The sequence below is a fragment of the Monodelphis domestica genome, chromosome 2, assembly GCF_027887165.1.
Source record: "Monodelphis domestica isolate mMonDom1 chromosome 2, mMonDom1.pri, whole genome shotgun sequence".
In the NCBI taxonomy this organism is placed as follows: Eukaryota; Metazoa; Chordata; class Mammalia; order Didelphimorphia; family Didelphidae; genus Monodelphis; species Monodelphis domestica.
Genome location: NC_077228.1, coordinates 299,903,538 through 299,923,661, shown reverse-complemented (window position 1 = coordinate 299,923,661; position 20,124 = coordinate 299,903,538). Strand labels below are relative to the sequence as shown.

General features: G+C 37.9%; 1 protein-coding gene across 1 annotated transcript in view; it reads left to right on the top strand.

The window, feature by feature from the left end:
* The first annotated feature begins 15,374 nt into the window (after positions 1–15,374).
* Positions 15,375–20,124, top strand: part of MCM3 (minichromosome maintenance complex component 3) — a 33,211-nt gene continuing 28,461 nt past the window's right edge. The window contains exons 1-2 of the mRNA XM_001363989.4: positions 15,375–15,681; positions 19,631–19,743. Coding sequence (XP_001364026.2) covers positions 15,604–15,681; positions 19,631–19,743 — 191 coding nt within the window. The 5' untranslated portion in view covers positions 15,375–15,603. The remainder of the gene's footprint in view (positions 15,682–19,630; positions 19,744–20,124) is intronic.

Below are 20,124 nucleotides of genomic sequence, written 5' to 3'. Positions count from 1 at the left end.
TCTTTCTTTCTTTCTTTCTTTCTTTCTTTCTTTCTTTCTTTCTTTCTTTCTTTCTTCTTTCTTTCTTTCTTTCTTTCTTTCTTTCTTTCTTTCTTTCTTTCTTTCTTTCTTTCTTTCTTTCTTCCTTCCTTCCTTCCTTCCTTCCTTCCTTCCTTCCTTTCTTCCTTTCTTTCTTTCTTTTTTTCTTTCTTCCTTCCTTCCTTTCTTTCTTCCTTCCTTCCTTCCTTCCTTCCTTCCTTCCTTCCTTCCTTCCTTCCTTCCTTCCTTTCCTTCCTTCCTCCTTTCTTCCATTCTTTCTTCCTTCCTTCCTTCCTTCCTTCCCTTCCTTCCTTCCTTCCTTCCTTCCTTCCTTCCTTTCCTTTTTTCCTTCCTTCCTTCCCTTCCTTTCCTTCCTTCCTTCCCTTCCCTTCTTCCTCCTTCCTTCCTTCCTTCCTTTCTTCCTTCCTTCCTTCCTTCCTTCCTTCCTTCCTTTCCTTCCTTCCTTCCTTTCTTTCTTTCTTTCTTTCTTTCTTTCTTTCTTTCTTTCCTTTCTTTTCTTTCTTTCTTTCTTTCTTTTCTTTCTTTCTTTCTTTCTTTCTTTCTTTCTTTCTTTCTTTCTCTTCTTTCTTTCTTCCTTCCTTCCTTCCTTCCTTCCTTCCTTCCTTCTCCCTTATTTTCTGACTTAGTAACAATTCTAGGACAGAAGGTGAAGCAAGGGCTAGGCAAACAAGGTTAAGTGACTTGCCCAAGGTCACATAGCTATAGCATGTCTGAGTTTAGATTTGAACCAAGCATCTCCTGTCTCTAGGCCTGGCTCTCTATCCTCTGAGCCACTTAGCTGCTCCTCCCAGGCCCCCAGCCCCAGTTATTCTTTTATTATTTTGGAGGTCTCTTTCATTTTAAATGAACAAGATGGCTTTGAAACTTGGCAGAAAGTAATGTGGCTATTCATAAATGCTCCTACCCTGTGTGATTCTTTCTGCTACCAGCCCAGAAAGACCTAAGATGGACAAAAGCCAAGAAAGTGTTCCATTTGAAGTCAGTATCTGATCAAAGACTTTTTTTGTTGTTGTTTTCATGCCACATAAAAAAAGGCAGTAAAATACTGGGGAAAATAGATAAGCATTTAATGTTGCAGGCTGGGTCCTCTAGCCCTTTATGGTTTAAAATGATTATAAAAGCATTTAAGTGTTTGGTAGGACCATCTATGGGTCCAATAGCAACTTACTTGGGTGTTCTTTTAGAATTTATAAGCACTCACAAATACATTATCTCACAATTATGTCTCAACAGAGGAGAGGCTCGTAGCCTGGAAGGAGCACTTTGGTGCTGAAATTCACAAGGATGTTGGGATGGACCATAGCTGAATCCTTTGAGAATCCTTTCCCAGAGGGATGGAAGAATTGATTTGATTCCAAAATTGAAGGGTGATTGGGGGGTAGAGAAGAGGGTTTGAAAGAGCCTTGGTGGCCAGTCAGAAGTCAACAAGAGGGGCAGGATATGGGAAGTGAGTTTGGGGCTTGCCTAAAATAATGGATCAGGTGAGGCAGGCACCAAGGGCTAGGGGTAGAGTGGGGTGAGAAAAGAAGCTCTGGGGATGAAAGGGTTCAAAGGAACACCACATCCAAGTTTTTGTTCAGTTCTTTCAGGCAGGTCTGACTCTTTGTGACCTCCACGTGAGGTTTTCTTGGCAAACATACTCGAGTGCTTTGCTGGATCATTTTATAGATGAGAAAATGGAGGCAAATGGTTCAAAGACTTGCCCAGAGTACCTCAGGTAGTAAGGGTCTGAAGCCGGATTTGAACTCAAGTCTTCCTGAACTCTAGATCCAGGATTCTTATCTATTACACTCTCATATCCAAATATCACTTGTCTCTCATTCCAAAGAAATGTGATAAAATTCTGTGTTTGTGCTGATACTAGATTCAGACCCACATGCAGTATAAGGTCGAAAGGCGATGGTATGGAGTTGGGTTGGGGCGTGGGGACATTATATATCCTATACAAGAAAAGCTGAGTTCTAGAGCTTTCCTCCCATCCTGTGTCCCAAGCCTCTCTCTTAGCATCTATGCTTCCAAATGCTCCGTGGGCAGTGAAGACGACTAGGAAGCTCCCCCAAAACCTGCCTTTCCCCAGCTGCCTCCTGGCATTTCTGTCTCTGACATTCAGCCCTGGAGGCATGGATTCAGACCTGAGACAGATGGCGCAGAGGCACACTCGTGAACATTAATATTCTAGCCTGATCCCCAAGCACACTCTCAACTTCTGCACCAGATGAAATAGATACAAACTAGGGAGTTTTCCCTCTGGTTTAGATTTTTGTTTTTTAAGAAAAACAACAACAAAAACCACCTTAATAAAATGGACTTCTTTTTTAAACCATTCTGAATAATCCTGGACAGACATTTGAGCTAAATGTCAAGATTTTACCTTTCACCAGATTTCAGATGTTAACAGGGATGATTGTGGGAACCTTCTGGTCTTTTGGAATAGAGGAGCTCCTGTGCAGCCAGTCTTGTCCCTGTGAGTAAGGATTCATGTCCTGCCTTTGCTCAAGGCTCCCAATGACGAGGGGCTCCTAGCTGGTCAGAGGCAATAGAACCCTGGGCCTGGAATCCGGAAGACAAACTCAGATCCAGCCCCACTGGCTGTGTGACCATGGGCTAGTCACTTAGTTTTTGGCTAATATTGAATAGCTTTTACTAATATGCCAGGGATTTTTCCAAGAGCTTTACAATTATTACATCATTTGTTCCTCATGATAAATCAAGGAAATCAAGGAAAGTTGATGCTTTTGTGGATAGCTAAGTGGCTCAGAGGATAGAGAACCAGGTCTGGAGATAGGAAATTGGGTTCAAATCTGGCCTCAGATACTTCCTAGCTGTGTGACCCTGGGCAAGTCACTTCACCCCTGTTGCCTAGCCTTTATTGTTCTTCTGCCTTGGAATCCATATATAGTATTGATACTAAGACAGAAGGTAAGGGTTAAAAAATAGAAAATAAAGTAATTAGACCATCTTTAAGACTTACATAGTCCAGGGCATTAAGACACAAGCAGTTGGCATTTGTTTCCTGGTCACCTAAGATATAAAAACTCAAGTTAAGAAAAATCAGGGCTCCTTGATATAGAGAGGCTTACCACCATCTTGCACTCTTCTTGACCAGGCTACCATTATAACAAAAATGGAAGCAAGGGAATTGGTGTCCAATGAACCAACACTGAATCAATACTCTTGACTATCTCCCATTCTATTGTTGAATAAATTTTCTTTTGTTAAAGGTTTTCTGGCTTACTAGTGTCTCATTTTGCTTTAGTCCTCAGCCTGAACCATCAGACTTGCACTGGCAGCAGAGGATAGGTTCAGAATGACCTGAATTATGTGACTGACCTCTTGACTGAAGTAGGGGAGAGAGGGAAGCCTTGAGCCATTGGGTGACCTGCTACAGAGCCCGACACCCCATGCCCATGGCACTTTTGGCCATCTATGAAAAGTCTTCTCAAGGAGATGGAGAGGGCACCTCCACAACCCTGATGGGGGTGTTTAAGGAGGTTGATAGTAGAGTTGAGGGGATATGGGAGGAAGGGAAGGCATAGCCAGGGTTCATATTCTCTAGATATTGAGTCTTACACTTTGATTTTAAAAATCCCCTTCAAAACAAGATAGTTCTTAACTGTGTGATACAAGGCAAGTCACTTTACCCTGTTTGCTCCCGTTTCCTCTTCTATAAAATAAGCTAAAGAAGAAAATAGCAAATCTTTGCCAAGAAAATCACAAATGAGGTTATGAAGAGTCCTGGACACTGATAAACAACAGCAACAAAACACTATATTAATTTAGTTGTTGTTGTTGTTGTTATTATTATTATTAGCTGTGTGAACTTGGGCAAGTCAGTTAACCCTGTTTGCCTCAGTTTCCTCATCTGTAAAAATGACCTAGAGAAGTAAATGACAAACTACTCTAGTATCTTTGTCTAGGAAGCCCCAAATGGGGTCATGAAGAGTCAGACATGTCTGGACATTAATGATAGAATCAGAAGCCTTGATTTAATTTGTGTTACCTATGTGAAATTGGGCTAGTCACTTTCCTTTTCCAGAACTCAGTTTTCTCATCTCATCAAGGTGGGAGAGTTAAACTATATGATCTCTAAGTTCACTTATCACTTTAAATCCCATGATGAATTTAATGATGAGTGATAAATAAATCTAGGATGAATCTTGATATTCATGTCAATTCAACAAGTATTTCTTAAGCACCTATAATTTTTTGGGCTAAGTAAATGAATAAGCCTCATAGGGTCTACAAAGGACCTCTGCAGACTAAGGACTCTGTAGAACTAGCAGAAAGAGTCTTGGAATTGGGACCCTAAAATCAGGGTTCAAATCTTGCCAGAAAAGAACTCTTATAGATGGCTGGATTTGAGTTGAATCTTTTTTTTTTTTAATATATAATACTGCATATTGATTCCAAGGCAGAAGAGCAGTAAGATCTAGGAAATGGGGGTTAAGTGACTTGCTCAGGGTCATACAATTGGGAAGTGAACCCAGGACCTCTCATCTCTAAGCCTGGCTCTTAATCCACTAAATCTTGTAGTCTTCTCTTGAGCTGAATCTTAAAGAAAGTCAAAGGTGACCAAAGACAGAGCATTCTAGGCACAGGAAACAGCCAAAGTGAATTGAGAAGGGCAGTGTAACAACTGGATCATAGGAATATGTAGATAGAGTAAAATGGAAGAGGACTGGAAAGGGAAGAAGGGGCCACATGTAAGGAGAGGCTTTAAATGCCAGACAAGATTTTTTATTTGATCCCAGAGAGGATTGCTGGAAATTATCCTCCAGGGACAGGACACAGCCAGTCCCATGCTTTAGGAAAATCACTTTGGCAGCTGCATGGAAGATGATAGAAATGCAGAACAAATTGAGATTGGGGGATCAACAAAAAGGCAATTTTTTAATTGTTCTAGCCAAGTGAATGGAGAGAAGAGGACATATTTGAGATAGGCTGTGAAGGTAGAAACAATGTCTGAGAACAGATTTGAAAGAATTGAAATAATATTCCTACCCAAATATATATTTTATAAAGTTTATTAGAAAGGGTAGACAATTATTCCTTTAAATAACTGAGCACATGGTCCCTAGCCTCCAAATCTCTTTCTCCTTCCCTCTCACCTGCCTACTCTGTTCCTGACTTCTTCCCTCTTCGTTCTCTTCTCGCTTCTCCCTCCTCTCAAGCCCAAAGCCTTGAATTTTATTGACATACAACACATACAGGGACACCTGGTGCAACTGTGTTATATCAGGAATGTGTGATGGACAGGTCAAGCTACTCAGGAAGGGGAGGGATACAATCCTTGATACAATCCCCCTGTGATCCTTTGGGAGATCTGTCTCCCCAGTGGATTATTTAAATATAACTATCTTATAACTCTAAATACCTTCTAGCTAAAAGTACATACAATATTGCATTTTTAAGAGGAAGTTACAATAGTTAGAGATGAGAGTAAAATACAAAAACTGATTGATAGACATATTGACAAAATACCAATTAGGGGGCAGTCCTCTTTGTCATAAGAGTTTACATTCAGAATAAGTATGTTCAACCCCCTTCAATTCAGTTTATTATATCCCAAAGTTCATTCTGGATCTTTGATGCAGTGTGTGGCTTCTTCAGGCATCTTTTCAGTACCTTCTCCAAAAAGATCCGCTTTCTTGATTCAGGATGTTGGCAAGTTTTGTTTTTTTTTTCTGAAATTTCTCTAAAAATTTTAAATCTTGAATTTTAGGATAATTACACAATCCCCCCCTGAGTAGGGTGTTGACCAACACCAGAATCACACCAGGATACATGACTGAGTTATGAGGTATATGAAACAATTGTCAAAAGAAAAACAAAACAAAACAAAAAACCACCCAAAAAATCCCAAATAAAAGAGTAAAAATTAAGTTCTGTATAAAAATAATAAATACAAAAATGATAAAAAATAAAACAAAAATCTAACATGTATAAAATTCTGAGTAAAAACTAAACCTTTAACAGGTTCTTGAATCACAGCAAGGACCAATTAAAGTGACTTATATCCCACAAGCTTGTAGGACAACAGCAGCAATATAGCACTTTACCCATTTGCAGCCAGGACTACAGAAAATCGCCAAACTATAAGAGAGAAAGGACTAAGTTTCAGCAAATGGGAAAAATCATTCCCTGGTCTAATTTTACTATCACTGTCAGAGATAGGGGGAGCCAGGATGATAGGCAACCTGAGGTACTTGATTCAGAGTATTGCACATGGAGTGTGGTTCAAGGGAGTCCTGCAACTTGTAACAGTTAAAATTTAGGGGAGATGGGGAGACTGAGGCAGGTAGAAATTAGTTTCTCTCTGCAAGGAGTATTATATTTTTTAGAGGTTTATTAAAGGTTAAAGATTAAAAAATATACAAGTAAGAAACATGTGCCTAGGCTAGAGGCCTAGACAAAATAACCTCACATCATGCAAGAGACCGCCTGCTCCAAAACGGAAGTCCAAAAAGAACCCAGAGCCCTTTAAAAGCCTTTGAATCAGCTTAAATACCTTGGCCCAGGTGAGATTACAAGGCATTCTGGGGAAGTGAAGCAAAGGCTCATGGGGATTGTAGTCCTTTATTCGAGTCTATTTTTTACAAACTTAACATATGTCAAGTGCCACACACTAGGTTCAAGTCCTTTAGTATTGGCATAGAAGTTCAACAAACCTCCCTGGATTGGATCTGGTCTGTTTTGACCTCGTGCTACTTGGAACTGTATATTGGCTCTTTTGTTCCCTTCTCTTGGAATCAGACATGATCATTGAACAAAGTCCCATAACATTTCATCAATAAATGGCAGGTTTCCATAGTCTAAAGCTTTGGGGTATGCATATTACTAGGGCTAATAGATACTGTAAACTTATACTGTAAACTGTATTCTTCAAGGCAAAAAAACATTAATACTGATATCATGTACTTCAAGTATCACCAAAGTTAGGAAAAAAGAAAATCAAATATCCTATTACAAACATAAAGAGAAACAAAAGTAATGAAAGAAAACTTAATTTCACAGTTCACATTCCATGTGACAATGTGTTAGCCAAGCAGAGGCACAACACAAAAGGTGCTCACTCAAAAATGAAATTTATAGGCCTGCCCTCAAGTACCTTCCACTCTACACGCATTTATAACGCCACCTACTGTTGATAATTAAAACTGCAGGAAAATAAAAAGAATTCCTTTGTTACTGCTACTAGTGTTCTAAAATAATGCTATTAAATTGAATACATTTAAATAAAAGGATTGTTAATAGGAAATATTAATAATATTGAATTTAAAATTAAAATAAAATTTCAAAAATTGAACAAAGCCAACATTAAATCAAATTAATTACAAGCAATATTAAGGAATAATTTTAGAACACAATAGTATTAATAATATTATCAATAAAAATAATGATTAATTTTCAATAATTGTTAGTAGTCATTATTATTAATTACTAATGGTTATTATTGATGATTGATATTTGTTGTTTATAGTTGTTTATTGTTATTGATTATTAATAACAATTATTATAAATACATATCATTAATTATTAATAGCACCATCAATAATTATAATGAATGCATGATGTTATTAATTATTAATAACCATTATTACACTTAATATGCATGCATTGTTGATACTATTGCTGTGCAACAATTACTGTTTCCTTACATTAGCCTTTTGTTTTAAACCTCCTCTTTTTGCCTTCCACAATAATATTGAAGAACTTTGTGTCTCCATTTTTTTTTTATGTTTTAGGGACTTTTAATTGTTTAAGCTGACCATTTAGCAGTACTCAAATTAGCTTAAATAGGCAGACTAAGACACACAGACTAGACAATATGGGAAATATTTCAACAAATAAAGGGAAATCAGGAAATATTCCTCCTGATTTGCCCCTGTATAAATTTCTTAATTCTTCGGCTGATCCCAATATACCTAAGGAGAATTGGATGATGAAGAAAGAAGCTAGAAAGTTTTGTAAGGCATGGATAGACATATCTTTTACCTGGCCAAAATATGACTCTTTTGGCTTCAAGATCTTAAAAGATTTGAAGTTAGCCATTAAAAACAAAGATTCCAAAGATTATAAATACTGGTTCTTGTGGGCATATTATGTTGAAAAATTGACCATCCCCTCCAGTGAGGAAACCATTCTTTCTTTGGAACCAAACCATTCTAACTTAACTCCTTCAGTGAAATCTAGCAAGAAACACACTCTATCATCCCACCTGGCCTGTGAAGAGGTTTTTCCTCATACTGACCCAAACCAGAACTTGAACCTCTCAGCTCCTCTCCCTGTCAGACCTTACCCTTCTCCCCGAATCTACCTCTCTACCCTCCCTTAATATCCCACTACCCAGGGCCCACCCATCTCTCACATCCTCAACTGTACCATCCCTACTTCAATCCTTTTACTACTCCTCTACACCTTACCCATCCTACTCCTCTCCCCCCTGTATCAGGTCCCACCCCCACTCCTCTCTGCCCTGCTCCCAGCCTCTCCCCTATTCCTTTCCCACCTTTCCCAGCCCTACCTCCAATCTTTTCACCCTGCCTTCCCGCCTCCTGACCAGCTCCATTCCACCATCCCACCCCCTTACCCTACTAGCCTCACTGCAACCCACTCCATTAAACTCCAGAATACAGGTCAAGCAGCAATTTCCACAGATGATTCAAATAAAGGTCTTTTCCCTCTAAGAGATGTCCCTACATATAATAGATGTGGAGATTTAGTAAACATTAGAAATCATACTCTTTTTCTCCACAGGACATCAAGAGATTCAAAGAAAAATTTCCCTCATTTGAAACTGAGCCTATCTTGTTAATAACTAGGGTTGAGAATATTTTCCATACATATAACCCCACATTGGTTGATGTGGAAGATTTGATCCAGGCCTTGCTAACAGAAAGGGAAAGGAATAAGATTCATTCTCTTGTTAATCAGGCCAGGGAGAGGCAACAACTCATTGGCCAATGGAAGATCCAAAATGAGACCCAAATTTAGAGCAAGATTACTTACAACTATGCCAAGCTAGAAATGCATTGCTAAAAGCTACGAAAGCCTGTTCTGATAGGCCTGGTACATGGACTAAATTTGAAAATCTTAAGCAAGAAGACAGTGAAAATCACTTCCAGTTTATGGATAGACTCATTGAGCTGAGCAGAAGATATTTTGAGCTTGATCTTGATAGGGAACGGGACCTTAGACAAATCAGAATACAATTTGTGAAAAACAGTTGTAAGGTAGTTAGGAATTATTTTATGACTAGCTGTGTAAACTGACATATTATGGACCTTGAAGACTTAAAAAGAGAGGCAGTTTATGCTATTGAAGGACTTTAGGAAAAGGAGGAGAATACTGATTTAGTGGAAGCATTAAGGAAGGAAATAAAGGAAATGACTTCTAAACAGGATGAGAAGGATAAAGAGAATGCTACTTTAGTAGAGACATTGAGGAAGGAAATAAAAGAATTAACTGAAACAGTTGGAAAGGTAAAACAAGGAGAGATCATAGCTCCCTTACAAGAATCCACAAAACAACCACTAACATGTTATTTTTGTGGAAAAGTGGATCATGTAATTATGTATTGTAAGGAGAGAAATCAGGAAAATAGGAATAGAAATTTCAGGAATAATGATAGGAGGAATAGTTATTTGAATGAAGGAAATCAGAACTCACACCCAAACATCTGTACTCAGTGTGGGAACTTCCCTCAGTATGGGGGACCCCAGAGATGTGGACACAGGAATTTGGATGACTGATGGTACTTGGGAGGGGAAGGAACCTTAAAGGATCTGGAGGTGAATTTTAAGCCTTTTCAGACCTAATTGCCTTATTGATGTTAACTGTTTTAGTTAGTTCCCCTCCCCAGAATGAAGAAGTCTCTGTAACACAGTTCTAAATACAAGATGTATGTAATTTAATGCTAACTACTTCATGAGTTATCAAAATTGAAATTTTCTGTTACATTGTCTTAATTTGTACCTCCCCTATGAGTGTACTGAAGAATATCTTTGTAAAAGTCCATAAACAGCATTTTGTTCCTTTTATGCCTTTGCTAATTGTCACATATATGCTAATGGATGGACTCCATCACATTGGTTTCAACCTGTATACAAGTTTTGGAGAACTTATTTGTCTAATAATTTAAATTGATTTTAACGAGTATGCAGACATGGTTTTCAGATATCTGGGAGCATCCCTACCTCTGACAGATTATTTGCTTGCCTCTGAGTTGTTTGTAATAAGAGGTAAGGGCCCATTTGTAGATGAAGTAAAGTGCAATGGCATTGATGATTGAAAAATCAGATCAGCCAACCTCCTCTCTCTCCTTTTCCCCTCTCTTCCCCCATCAGTTGGTTCTTCAGTTGGTGACACTGAAATCAGCTCTGAGCGAGTATCTTGGTATATCAGACAGATAACTCTCTCTTTGATTAGTTTAAATAAGGGGGTTTATTTAGGAGAAGGGGAAAGGCAGGGAAGTTGAAGGGGGAGAAAGTTTGGGTTTCCCTAATCCTAAAATATTCCTAAATTGAAAGATAGTGGAATAGAGTCTTGAATTGGGAAGATGACTAGCAAGGTTGAGGATTTTAGTTACTTGAGTCTTATAGGGAGAAATCAGTGAGAGCAGCATCTATCAGTCCTTACTCCTTATTATCTCAAAGGCAAGAGACCCCCTCTCTCAGCTTGGATGTTCCTTTCTTCAACCATATTTGCCAGTCACCATTCCATTTCAGAATGCTTTCCTTGATTGACCAATCTGCAGATCTTGTTCCTTTGGCTCTGCTGTAGACTTTTCCCAATTTTCTCATCCACATTGGGCAGTGGAGCTTGACATGGTGGTGCATGGGACCTCAGACTGCTTCCTTGAAGGGACCACGTGGTGAGTGATAAGACTGACTTTCCTTTCCCTTGACCTTTCTGTAGGTTCCAGCTTCCAAGGAAGTCCCTCATCTTAGAGGAGGCCTCCTAGCTGGAAGTCGAGTTAGATTTAATCTTCTGGGAAGGCCCCTTGGCTGACAGGCCTCTGAACTCCCCCTGGCTCAGTCAGAGTAGATCTTTACTCTTTTCCCTCTTCTCCGTCTTCTTAATTTCTTCCTTCTATTGTAAATAAAATACCATAAAATTCTGACTTGAGTATTTCATTGGGATTTAGAATTTAAATCCCTGGCGACCACTAAATAATATATTCAGTCTCAACCCTAAATTTTACCCTTAACACCCCCCACTTTCTCTGGATATAGTAATTGAATCAATAGTGTAAGATTAAAATTAATATCCAATAACAAAATTACAATTATACAATAGTAAATCAAATCCACTTGTTAGCCTCAGTTTCCTCATCTGTAAAATGAGGATAATTGTGAATATAAGAGAATATTTGTAAAACTAAGTGATCTATAAATATGACTACATGAAGCCCCAGCAGAAGCAAGCAACAACAGCAGCATTGCTTTGTTAGTTAGGTGGTTAGTTGCCCTACAGATCAATTCACTATCCCTGAGACCACTCTCCTGACACAAAATATCTGTTGGCCACCATTCCCTATATGTATTGTTTTATCCTATTTCAGGTGTTTCTAACCTTTTTTTTTGTATCATAGACTCCTTTGGCAGATTGGTGATGTCTATTGATCTCTTCTCTCTTTAAAAATTATTTATTTATTTATTTATTAGAATATTTTCCCATGTTTCCATGATTCATTTTCTTTCCCTCCCCTATTCCCTCCACACTCCCAGAACCGACATGCAATTCCACCGGGTTGTACAAATGTTGTCACTTGATACCTATTTCTATATTATTCATTTTTGCTATAAAGTGATTTTTTAAAAAACCTAAACCCCAAATCACATACCATATAGACATGTGATAAGTGATGTCATATGTTTTGCTTTTGCATTTCTACTCCCATAGTTCTTTCTCTCAATGTGGATAGCATAAATCCTTCAGGATGTCTTGGCTCCTTGCATTGCTACTAGTAGCAAAGTCCATTACATTGGATTGTTCCATGATGTTTTTACATTCTGTGTACAGTGTTCTCCTGATTCTGCTCATTTCACTCTGTATCAGTTCATTGAGGTTCTCCCAGTTCATATGGAAAGCCTCTAGATCATCAATCCTTACAGCACCATTATATACCACAATTTGTTCAGCCATTCCCCAATTGAGGGACACCCATCATTTTCCAATTTTTTGCCACCAGCTATGAATATTCTTGTACAAGTCTTTTCCCTTATTATCTCTTTGGGGGTACAAACCCCAGTGGTATGGCTGGATCAAAGGGTAGGCATTCTTTTAAATAATTTGTGCATAATTCCAAATTGCCTTCCAGAATGGCTGGATTAATTTACAGCTCTATCAGCAATGCATTAGTGTCTTGATTTTGCCACATCTTCACCAACCTTTATTATGTTCCTTTGTTGTCATATTGGCCAACTTGCTAGGTGTGAGGTGGTACCTCAGAGTTGTTTTGATTTGCATTTTTCTCATTATGAGAGATTTAGAACATTTTTTCATGTGCTTATTGATAGTTTTGATTTCTTTATCTGAAAACTGCTTATTCATGTCCCTTGTACATTTATCAATTAGGGAATGGCTTGATTTAGGCTACAATTGACTTAGTTCCTTATAAATTTGAGAAATGAGACCTTTGTCAGAGATTTTTGTTGTAAAATTTTTTCCCCAATTTGTTGCTTCCCTTCTAATTTTGGTTACATTGGTTTTGTACAGAAACTTTTCAATTTAATATAATCAAAAATTAGATTGATCTCATCTAAGAATATTTTCAAATAGATAGGACTGCAAAGGAAACCAATTATATTGAAAGAAAGATATATATTTTTCCCATCCAAATTCTCATATCCCCTGAAATTTACTCATAGATCACACAGGGGTTTGTGGATTTCAGGTTAAGAACACCTGCCTTATTAGAGGTTTGTGGACCTTCCGTTAAGAACATCTACCCAGATCCTTGAGATCAGGAGCAATTTCTCTCTTTATATTTGTATTCCTAGTGCTTAGACCAGTTCCTGGCATATAGTAACCATTTACTGATTCTTTTTCATTCATTCATTCATTACCTTGTATAAGAATGATTCATGAATTTGTTTTTGTTCTTCAGATTGAAAATGTAAAAATCAAACTGATCAAATTACAGGCTTTCAAACTATAGTCTTGAAGCTAATCAATACCTTAAATATGCATGCATAGATCCAGGTTTTTACATATTTCACAGACATTAGGTCACAGGATCCTTTGAACAATCCAGTGAGGTACAATAGATACTATCAACCCTCAAAAGCCTTTTAGAAAGGTTTTATGCAAATAGCCTTTGAGTCACAGGTTACATAGCTATCAAACTTTGAGAAGAGGAAATTATTCTTAGAAATAGGTTAGTTAGGAAGGAACAGGTAGTGAGTAGATCAAGGGTTTAACTGGTATCCTTCCTATTTGAACTCTGAAGGAAAAAGATATTTTAGGGACAGGATAGCAAGAAGGCAGTAGAGTACATATTAATTAAGCATACATAGTATATCCAGGTATACAAAACATCAGCTTGCATCATAGTAATAGCTAACATTTATATAGTGCCTAATATAGTTGTTTCAGTTGTGCCCAACTCTTTGTGAACTGATTTCATTTATTCATTTATTTATTTTTGGCAGTAATACTAGGGTGGTTTGCCATTTCCTTCTCTAGCTTATTTGACACATGAGGAAACTGAAAAAGAGTTAAATGACTTGCTGAAGGTCATACAGCTACTAAGAGTCTGAGGTCAGATTTTCACTCAGGAAGATGAGTCTTCTTAACTCCCAGCCCAGCACTCTATCCACTGTGCCACTTAGCTGTCCATAACATGGTATTAGATCTTCACACCACTAGATGCTTCATGGAATATTTTTTTTTTGTTCTGTGATTTCCAGAATTTATTTTTGCTTATTAAAAACTTTGAAATCATAGATGTAGTAATAATAATAATTTGTATTTACGTAGTGCTTTAAAGATTTACAAAGGACTGTGCAAATATTATTTCATTTGATCCTCACAACAACCCTGGGATGTAGGTGCTATTCTTACTCTCATTTTATAAATTATGAAACTGTGGCAGTCAGAACTTAAGTGATTTGTCCAAGGTCACACAGATACTGTGGGATCTGGGTGAGGATTTGACATCAGATTTTACCTGACTGTCCAATGCGCCACCTAGTGCTTCTGCAAGGGATTGTAAAGACTGTAAAAACTGTAAGGTACAATAAAGACCATTTAGTCCAAACTCTATTTTACAGAGAAGGAAACTGAGGCTTAGAGAGGGTGTGATTTGACTCGGATCGCTTAGCTCCTAAGTGTCAGAGGCAGAATTTGAAGCCCACCTTTCTTTCTCCAAATCTAACACTATATTCTAGACACCATAGAAAAAAGCTGCTTGATAAATGTGAAAAGATATTTTCTTTGCATTGACGATGTAGGCAGATTACTTCAAATCTCAGTGATTTAAATAAAATTTTAAAATAAATAAATAAAATAAATATATTAAAATAAATCTCTAAGAGTGCAAATTACAGAAATGTTGCCGAATCATCAGTGAAAAAAATTCCCCCGATCTATGAAATCTCAAGTGAAACAGGAGTGCATTGGAAAATGTAGTACACACTACACATTTTTAAGTTAAGTTGGCAATATTAACATTTTCGCCATCATTTTCTTAAATCTAATAAATACAACAATAAATCAAATTCTGATTTGGAGCATTTGCTGATTTCCAAGTTATACAGTGAAAATTTAGCAACAAGCTCTGCCGGTAGGAGCTCAGCTTCAGGTCGTGTCTATGTCCAAAAACAAAACAAAACAAAACAAAACAAAACAAAACAAAACAAAACAAAACAAAACAAAACAAAACAAAACAAACCCAACCATAAACTTTTACGTTTTTATGTCACTCCTACCATTCCAATGTAATAAAACACCACTCCCAAACTCCTATAAACGAAGGCATTTAACGAGGGAATAACTTTTCCAATCGTAAAATGAACATAAATTATAGATGAAACTGGAGGACACGATCAAGCAACCATTTTTGCATATTCCCAGAAGAGAAACAGTTTATTAGAAATCAGAAAAAAACATCTCGTCTCAGGTAACACCAGCGGTCCAGACGGCTAAATTTCTATCACACGGACTACAATTCCCAGACGGCCATGCAAGATATTTTCTTTGCAGCCCCACCCCTCGGGTACTGAAAATCACGAGGAGAGGAGCGACCGATCCCGCCCTCTTGATTGGCCAGTTCGGTTCTTTTGACTTAAGGGTGTGCAGTAGGGGCGGAGGAAGTAGAGCGACATCAGTCAGTTTCCCGCCACGGGAGGAGTATCCAAACGCCGAGGGCAGGAAGAAGCTTCCCATTGGGCAAACACTTTTCCGGCCTTGTAAATCGCAGCCAACCAGAATCGAAATCTGCTTCCGCTGCCTCTAAGCGCTTACTTTTGGTGGCGGGAAAAGTGAAGTAGTTTTCGCGCCAGGGGAGGAGTCAGGGCCTGGGGGAGCGAAGAACAGGACTCCATTCTGCAGCTTGGAAGTATGGCCGCGACCACGGTGATAGACGATGTTGAGCTGCGGGAGGCGCAGAGAGATTACTTGGATTTCCTAGATGATGAGGTGATGATAGTAGCCGCCTTCCTCCGGGGCTCAAGATGGAAGTTGGGGGTGCGGGGACTGGCAGAGTTGTGTGCTAGGAAGGGGTCTATCTCTGCGAGCAAGAGATCTTAGCTTTTTGTCTTTGCTCTTGACCCACGTGGTTTATGGGAGCGGGGTCTGGGCTGTTAGCATGAACCCACACAGGTGGGGAAGTTTGTTGGAAGTTTCCAGATCGTGGAGGTTTCACCGGCTTCATTCTTGCATTCGCCTAGGATCCTGCCCTAAACCGGTTCACTCGTTAAAAGTTGCTAATCGAATTTGTATGGGTTGGAGCTGAACCTTTGCACTTGTATTAGATTGTATTGGGGTGCAAAAATACTTTATCCATTCTTATTTGCTTGGGGGTGGGGAGCAAAGGAGGAGCCAACCTTGGAAAAGTTTTGAGTGTCCACGGTCTTTTTTTATAGCGGAAGTAACGAACTGGGAGCACGCTCTTTAACCTTTATCTTAGTATCTAGCATTAAATACTTAATAGATGCTTAATGATTGTTGTGCTGAATGAAACCGGTGAAAGGGGGTGAAATTTACCCCTAAGTGGCATTTATTAGTCTAGACAGCTGTGACTATCACCTACTGGATGTAAGAAAGGAAGTATAGATCTGAGTTGTTGGTGTATTTGAGAGGTTATTAGGGTTTTTGTTGTTGTTGTCATTGGGGGGGCGGGGTGGAGGGAGAAGTGGCTGCCATTGACTGACCCCCATTTTCTCTACTTAATCCATATAAACAAAAACAGTTTTTCTGTCAGGTGAATTAGTTTGCCACCTGATGATAGCTCCAGCGACCAGCACCGAGCTTATATGTATGTGTTTAATAAATGCTGGTTCATTAAGACTTTTTCCCCAGTGGGTTGTGATTTATTTCTCAGTAGGTTGGGTGTAAATATGCACTGCCTTTCCAGAAGATTAAGATGGACTTTTCTGAAGTCCCCTAAGAGGGTAACTAGGTCTCAAGACCTAAACTAGAGGAGAATAAAGTAATGAGAACTATTAACCAACATCACTAATGATTGTTGATAATAATTTTAAGTAAAATTTTAGCAAAAACTATAACAGTGTATAAAAAGGTTATCATTATGATCAATTTAGATTTACGTTATTGATGCAAGGATGATTCAAAGTTAGAAAAGCAATTAAAAGTTCATATTACAAACAAAACCACTGCAAACTACAGATTGCAGATAAAGGAAAAGTCTTTGACAAAGTGTAGCATATTTATTCTAAAAATCTTATGGATCTAAGTCTAGAAAAGCCACTTAAATGATGAAAGTATGACTAAAACCATTTACAGTGGGAAAACCCAGACTCTTCATCACTATATACAGAAGTAAAAAGCTTAAACAATTTTAGAGATTTTCATTATTCTTTGTTAGGTCTGAACAGTTATTAAAAATGATACCACTTAAATTAATTTGCAGACTTAAATGCTTTGTCAAACCAACTACCAAGAGAGTACTTGATGAAGGTAGGCAAAATAATAAAAATCATTTGGAGGAACAAAAAATCTAGAATCTTCTGGGAAAAAGTGGAAGGAAAAAAAGAATTAAGGATATTATTTTCAGACCTTAAGCTTTACTATAAAGCAGTTGTCATTGAAACTATTTGGTACTGGTTAAAATACTTAGAAAAGGAGAAAATTAGAACAAATTAGATAAAGCACTAGAAACAGTTGAACTTAACACAGTGATCTATTTCTGAAAAATAAATTAATTGGCAAAGAATTACTATTTGATAAGATTTGCTTAGAAAATTTCAAGGCAATTTGGCAGAAATTAAATTTAGATCAACATCTAATACAATAATAAGGTAAAAATGATTGTTCTACCTGGGAATGAAAGGTTATACTATAAAAAAATTTGGATGACAGTTCATTGATGTGACTAAGATGAGAGGGGCGTACAGGTTGTCACATAACATAAAGTAGATGAAAACTTTTCACAAAGAAGATTAATTGCATCTCCAATAAAAGGGAAAGCAGTGGGTTTTGGGGAAAGCCTTTCAATCAGTTATCTCTGTAAGAGTCCAGAATATGCAAAGAACACAAGTATATAAGAGTAGGAGTAATTTACTTTTGGATATGATGAAAGAATATTGTTAGCAAACAGTTCTTAGAAGAATTGCAAGCTATTAATGGACCCTGTGAAGCCTTGTTTCAAATCAGTAATAACAAGAAAGATGAAAATGAAAGCAAGTCAAGCTTCATCTCACACAGGAAATTGGCAAAGATGACAGAAGATGCTAATAGTTCAAGTTGCAGAGGCTATGGCAAGCTTGGTACATTATTAATACAGTGTTTATAGAACTATATGTGGTCAGATTGTGAATGTTCATATCCTAGAGATCCTCCTATTGAGTATATATGCTGAGGAGGTCAGTGATGGAAAGAAAGGCACATATACCAAAATTATTAATAGCTCTGTGATAACAAAGCATTTTAAACAAAGAAAATAGCCATTAAGTGGAGACTGGCTAAATAAATTATGATATTGTGAATGCAATAAAATATTGTGACTTTATAAGAAATAGAATATGGGAAGAAGAAATGGGAAACATGGGAATGTTGATGTTCCAGAGTGAAATAAAGCAGAACCAGGGAAACGCTATTTACTCCAGCAGTAATAACATGATGATTAAAGCTGGCCCTAGAAAAGAGTTTCATTTTGCATTCAGAGTTCATTAGTCCTCTCTGGATGTGGATAACATTTTACATCTTTCACCTTTGAAATTGTCTTGGGTCTTTCATTGTCAATCAGAAAAGACAAGTCTTTTTTTGTTGTTGTTGTTAAAACCCTTACCTTCCACCTTAGAATCAATACTGTGAATTGGTTCTAAGGCAGAAGAGTGTCCAGGGTCACACAGCTGGGAAGTGTATGAGTCCAGATTTGAACCTAGGACCTCCCGTCACCTCTAGGCCTGGCTCTCAATTCACTGAGCCACCCAGCTGCCCCCAAGACAAGTCTTTCACAATTGATCATTGTCAAAATATTGCCATCTTTTTTATTTTGTCATAAGGAAAGGGTTTCAGATTGGAAAGGCAGAAGAGTGATTTGTTTTTAATTAAAAATTTTTTTTCTTTATCAAATTTTTTATTTTAATAACAAATTTCCACATAAGTCTCCCTCCCTTCTTCCCTCCCCCCTCCCGGAGCTAACAAGAAATTCAGTCTGGGTTACACATGTATTATCACACAAAATATTTTCAAGAGTAATCTTAAAAGTATATCATGAGGTAGACTCTAAATGAACATCCTAATGCAAACACCAACAACATGGAAATAGGTTTTGATCAAGGACACATGTAATACCTAGTGGAATTACACATCAGCTACCGGAAGGGTGGAAAATAATATGATTCTTGTAACCAAGGAATAGTGTTCTAAATTGACTAAATAAATTAATTTAAATCTAAAAATAAATAAATGACCCCCCCCCCAAAAAAAAAGTATGTCATGAGGACATTTTTTTTCCCCCTGGAGAGCTTGTTAACCCATATTATTAGAACTAAACATTACAGCAAACTGAATCTGACAATGTTATTGTTTTAAAAAATATATTTAATTAATTAATTTAGGAAATTTTTCCATGGTTACATGATTCATATTCTTTCCCTCTCCTCCACCCTCCCTCCTCCCATAGCCAATAAGCAATTCCACTGGGTTTTAAACGTTTCATTGATCAAGATCTATTTCTATATTATTAATATTTGCAGTACAGTGGTTGTTTAGAGTCTACATCGCCAATCATATCCCCATCAAACCATGTGAAATCTGACAGTGTTATGTTTTATTTTCTACCTTAATTCACCCATTTCTCCAAGAAAGGAAGAGAGGAGTTGTTTTATGTTCTAAATTAAGAAGCGCTTTAAAACATAATCCTTTTGGCTGGACTGAAGAAAGGGTTCTGGCTATCTTGCAGGAAGACCAGGGAATTTATCAGAGCAAAGTTCGAGAGCTGATTAGTGATAACCAACATCGGTTGATTGTCAACGTGAATGATCTCCGTCGGAAGAATGAGAAACGAGCCATCAAGTGAGCTTTGGCATCGCTGGGGGTTGGGGGGCAGCTATGGGTATAAATGGAAACCTCTCTATTCCCTGTTCTAGTCTTTATCTCCCACCTCATAGGGAGCCGGGTTGATACATTAGTGGAGACAGCATACCTGGTGTTGACTCTGGAGTCAGAGGACCGGAGTTCAGCTACCATCTCTAGTAATTGACTGCCTGTGTGATTTTGGGTAACTCACAGTCTCTCTGCACCTCAGTGCTCTCATTATTACAATGAAGGAGTTGGAGCTTTAGATTTATGTTCTCTTGTCTCTGAAGTCCCTTCCTCAGATCTAGGATCCTGTGAACCTATAACTTTATAATATGCTTAGACTTTGTATTTTTCCATTGCTTGATCCCTTGCTTT